The sequence below is a fragment of the Balaenoptera acutorostrata genome, chromosome 7 (genome assembly GCF_949987535.1).
Source record: "Balaenoptera acutorostrata chromosome 7, mBalAcu1.1, whole genome shotgun sequence".
In the NCBI taxonomy this organism is placed as follows: domain Eukaryota; kingdom Metazoa; phylum Chordata; class Mammalia; order Artiodactyla; family Balaenopteridae; genus Balaenoptera; species Balaenoptera acutorostrata.
This window is the reverse complement of record NC_080070.1, coordinates 36,222,976-36,227,975: the sequence shown is the minus strand read 5'-3', so window position 1 is coordinate 36,227,975 and position 5,000 is coordinate 36,222,976. Positions and strand designations below refer to the sequence as shown.

Here is a 5,000-nt window from a genome sequence, read left to right as displayed (position 1 = left end):
TCGATTCTAATAAAAGATGCAGAGATAAATTGAATAGGTCTCTAAGACCCAAGTATATAATGCAAACATTTTGTACTTTTTTTAGTTCTTTAAGTATAGGATAATTATTATCCCTAAGAAGTAAACAAGTGTGCAAAAAACCTTTTTAAAAAGTAATTTCATGCAAAAATAAACATGTTAAAGTGAATATATCTTTTTCTTGCAGAGCTGTGTATTCTGCTTATCTTACTCCATTTACACCCTAATCTTTGTGTAGAGCTGAAGCATTTTTAAAAATATGCATTTAGACTGACCGTGGAACAAACATACGTGTGTTCCTCAAGAGATCAAGCCTTAGGAATACAACTACTATTGCAGTACACTGATAGAAAATGGACTCATTGTTCATTAAAATGGAGGGAGGACCTGAAAAACAATTTGTAAATGTCCTGTTAGTTAGAAATAAGTGACACTTAATGTCATAAGCTAACCTGTGGTTTACTCTAACATTCCGTGCCTCCTTTTCAGAAAGCATGAGTGAATTTTAGTTCTTGTTACAGTTTATTTTATCTAATTTTTTATTATGAAAATCATTTTTAAAATTTTTATTTTATAGGGGAGTATAGGTGATTTACAGTGTCGTGTTAGTTTCAGGTGTACAGCAAAGTGATTCAGTTATACCTATATCCATTCTTTTTCAGATTCTCTTCCCATATAGGTTATTACAGAGTATTGAGTAGAGTTCCCTGTGCTATACAGTAGGTCCTTGTTGATTACCTATTTTATATATAGTAGTGTGTATCGTTCCAGTTAGTTTCTTAACCAAACCAACAGAGCCAGTCTAAGAGCAGACAGGTGGAGTACAAGTGCCTTTCCTGCGCTATAACCACACACCTTAAACTTGACCTGATACACCCTGCTATTTTAGTCCACAGTCTCTCTTCAACCAAGAATGACAGTTATGCTAAGATACATGGAGGTTTTGTTGTCATGATCAGTGAGGAGGTATTAAAACAAACTGATTTAATTTATCAAAGGATGGGGCAGAGTCGCACAAAGATTTCTACTTGCTGAACCTAGATCTACTAACAAATAAACCTACGTGTTTGTAAATTACTTCTTCTTTATATGTGTTACATATTTGTCTGTCTATATATTTGTTCTGTTTCATTATCAATTTCAAGAAACGTAAGTAAATCATTTGAATGGGCACAAAAGTATTTCTGTTGAATTTTAGTAAAATTAGGGCTGCACTAAACTTTGTAGACTATTATACCGTTCTAAATGGTACTTGAGCCCAGATGGAGAAATATATAAATTCTTATTTAATTTTGTAAATATTTGGTTTAATATTTCACTTAGATACATTGATGAGAACATCTCTTAACTTGCTGCCTTAGTTTGCCCATTGGTGAAATAGACACACCAAAGGATACTAAATTAATTAAAGATTACTTTTTTAATTTTAGGAGGCAGCAAATAAATGATGTATTACAAAGTACATATTATTGAATATGTTCGTGTTCATTGGAGTTGCTGCTCTACTAAATTACTTTTGATGTATCAACATACCACTCATTAAAGAGATCTTTTTAAACATTATGAAATAATAATAGACTAATACATAATAAAGATCAGAGTAAGATAATGAGAATGTCTTATCTTTCCTTACTTTTTTGAAAGATTAGAATAGATGTCTCCCAAATAGGACACTAGACTTGAAATGTCAATCTTACACTTCTGATTGTCAGAATCTTCAATGCACTTTAATTATTAGTAATAGCAAGTGATCATTCTTCATAAGTATTTGATGTTTCCATGGGATGATAATTTGCCATCTTTACATAATTCATACCACATCCTGGTGAAATAAGACATCGCTCACTAAATAACATCATAGGAGCCACAAACTGTTTTAACAAAAATGGAATAGAGAATTGTCTTTGTTCTCTTCAGAGTTACTTTTGGTTCATGTATTTATAAGGTGTCCTTTTTTAAAAAAAATGGCATGAGTTTATGAAATTCATCTAGTGATTTCTACTATTATTCTGCAAATGGTTTGGGGAAAATATTTTTTGTAATAACTGATAAGCTTAGAGACAATGACATTTTCTGCTATTTGAGGGGCCTCTTTATGTTGCGTAAATAATTTGCACTAAACACATCAGCATATTTAACTTTTCTGGTATCATTTCAAAGTGTTCTTTTTTCCCACTGTGGAGGGAATACGACTTCAGTGGTTTTAAGTGGAGCATATGCCACTGAGATAGCCGTGGCTTAACATTCCGTTTTGTGTTTTGTGTTTGTTTAGGCACCTTAACAACGAACATGCATTGGACGACAGAAGCACTGCCCAGTGTCGAGTGCAAATGCAGGTGGTGCAGCAGTTAGAAATACAGGTTTGTCAGAGCCTCCCTTAATGGACTCCTTTCTCTGACTTCTGGTCGTTAAATTGAGTACTGGGCAGATCCTGTGTCTTTTAACACAATGACTCATAGAAATAAAAGGAATTTTAGATTGTTTATAGTGATAGCAATGATTGATAATTCAGGGTGGATTGTTGTAGTTTAATGTACTTACCACTTAGACTTAATATAACCTTTAGACTATATCATATGCATTTGGCTATCCCAAAGGAGTCAAATCTAAGTTTCCCTACAAAAGGTTAGACCCAACACCCCAGTTGGATATGATTTTACTGCAGAGACAGTTTTTACATGAGCTAATCTTGTTTTTTTCCATGCGATTTTATATTATAGCAAAAAGCCTTTACAGTATCATGCCTGTAATTTAATACTCTAAATAAAATCTTTTCCTTTTCTACCTCTAGTGTATTTTTAATTAAAGATCTTGCAAGAATCCTTAAGACTTGGAGTAATGGTACATCATTTACAATATCACAGATGGTAATACGTGTATTGTATCAAATGCTGCTAACTTAAGTTAAAAAACATTACTGTTAATATTGAAACAGAATTTGGCCAAAAATAAATAGAACTCATAAAACTGATCATAAAGCAATTATATCACCCTCAATATGATTCTTGCTACATTTTTTCTAACCCTCTAAGGCTTCCTCTAGCATTTCATCTTAAGATTATTTTTTCTCAATCAAACCAATACCTTGTTTCATTTAATTAAACATACAATTTATTTGTCTTCATACTTTACTACGTCTTAAATTGTTTTAAATTCATCATTCACTAAACGTGTAAATGTCATTGCTTTTTTTCCGGGGAGCTCCTAAAAATATTTTGACTTGTAAAATAATCAAGAACACATCAAAAGCATTGTCGCTGCTGTCGTTTAAAAGGCTTTTTTGTAAACCTGTTTACCATTTATGAAAGGTAGACTAAAACTAAGAGTTTGGCTGATGAGACAGTCTGCAGTGTGACCAATTATGCCTCTTTTTTTTTTTCTGCTGTGTCTGACTGATGGAAAAGTAAGGTCCGTCACTTGTAATGAGACCCAGCGCAAGTGTGGATACCTACACCGTGGCAGAGTTCAGCATTTCGCACTGCCCGGTCTCTGTCACTCTATTGAATTAGATTGATGATGGCAGATTGCAGGGGGCACTAACTGGACCTCAGTGGGAATGCATGAAGTGTGGAGACAATCCTGGCAGGCACTTCGCTTTGAGAACCCTTCACCCCTTCACAGCTGCTGGCACTAGTCCATAGCTAACAGTGTCCACAGGACTTTAAAGAGACACCATGGGCCTTCTAATTTATGGTTTCAGTAACTTGTTACTGTTGAGGCAACTGTGACCTCAATTCTCTTATTGACAAAAAGATGAAGTGTTATTTGTTTTCTCTGACCTTTTAACATAAGGAAAGCTATAAAAGTTGTTCCCCCCACCCCCATAGCTAAAGTTGCATTTCCTCCCAGATAAGTTCCTACGGACACAGACTTTTATATGCAGAAATCATTACTCGGAGACAAGCTCAATGATAAGATGTATCACTGCAATAAAATAGCTGTATCAGTCATTTCTAAAATGCTTCTGATCTCACTTTTTCTTAACAGCTTTCTAAAGAACGCGAACGTCTTCAAGCAATGATGACCCACTTGCACATGCGACCCTCAGAGCCCAAACCATCTCCCAAACCTGTAAGTGCATATTGCTTTATAAACAGTAAATAGCTCTACCGATGTGACAGACTAAGAAAATGAACAATTTAGCGACAGTTAGAAAACAATGAGTGTGATGAAAAATATGGCAATAAAATGAAAGTAAAATGCAATCACTTGTCAAATTGTATGTTTCTTTTAAAGTAATGCTATCTTTTACAAAATCTATCCAATCTACACCACGGGTGACACTAAACAAAGTACACCTATCAGTGCACAAATCACCGCCTTGAGGCTGAAGCCAGAGAGAATATCTTTCTGTGATAGGTTTACAGATATTAAAAGGAAACCCACTTTTGAGCAACCTGTAAAGCAGAACAGTACAAATCACAAATAGAGAGGTATGTGGTATGCCGAAGAGGATTTGGATCAATCATCAGATACATATAAATAGATTTTTTTATCAAGTGTTGTGTCAAAATGTCATAGTATTTTTAAAGCCAATCTTGTTCTCTTTCTTTGGTTGTTATTTCAGTTAAGATGTATTGCACATGTAGGTACATTTTACCATAGAGTACACATCATGTTAATTTAGAGAGTTTATGACAAGGAAAATGGGTGATTATAGAAAATAAAAATTGCAGTTTCCCTAAAAATATATATGAGATTGAAGCCAACCCAATAGCGTAGTCAGATACACAGACTGTTGAAAAGAATATACTTTATCTCACTCAGCTAATGTTTGCACAGAAACTTAGAGTAATCAGCTGGGTAACTCTAGTTTAATGAAAGTTTGTGGGGATACTTTTTAATAAGGCCCCTGTATAGCCTGATGATTAGTGATTGCCAGCTTTGCCTCTCCCTCCATTTCTTTATGTAAAAAAGAGATCATTTGGTTTTGTAGTGGGGGAGGAGATAAAAGACGGACTATATTGTATGAGTTTTCTCCT

General features: G+C 34.3%; 1 protein-coding gene across 12 annotated transcripts in view; it reads left to right on the top strand.

Annotated features, from left to right (window-relative positions):
• The window catches only part of FOXP2 (forkhead box P2), a 531,392-nt gene that overhangs the window by 489,050 nt on the left and 37,342 nt on the right, over positions 1–5,000 (top strand). For 11 of the 12 annotated variants that reach the window (XM_057550253.1, XM_057550257.1, XM_057550256.1 and 8 more), the window contains 2 exons: positions 2,291–2,378; positions 4,006–4,089. In XM_057550253.1, coding sequence (XP_057406236.1) covers positions 2,291–2,378; positions 4,006–4,089 — 172 coding nt within the window. Of the gene's footprint in view, positions 1–2,290; positions 2,379–4,005; positions 4,156–5,000 lie in introns of those variants that run through there. The other variant, XM_057550261.1, reaches the window with a different exon arrangement.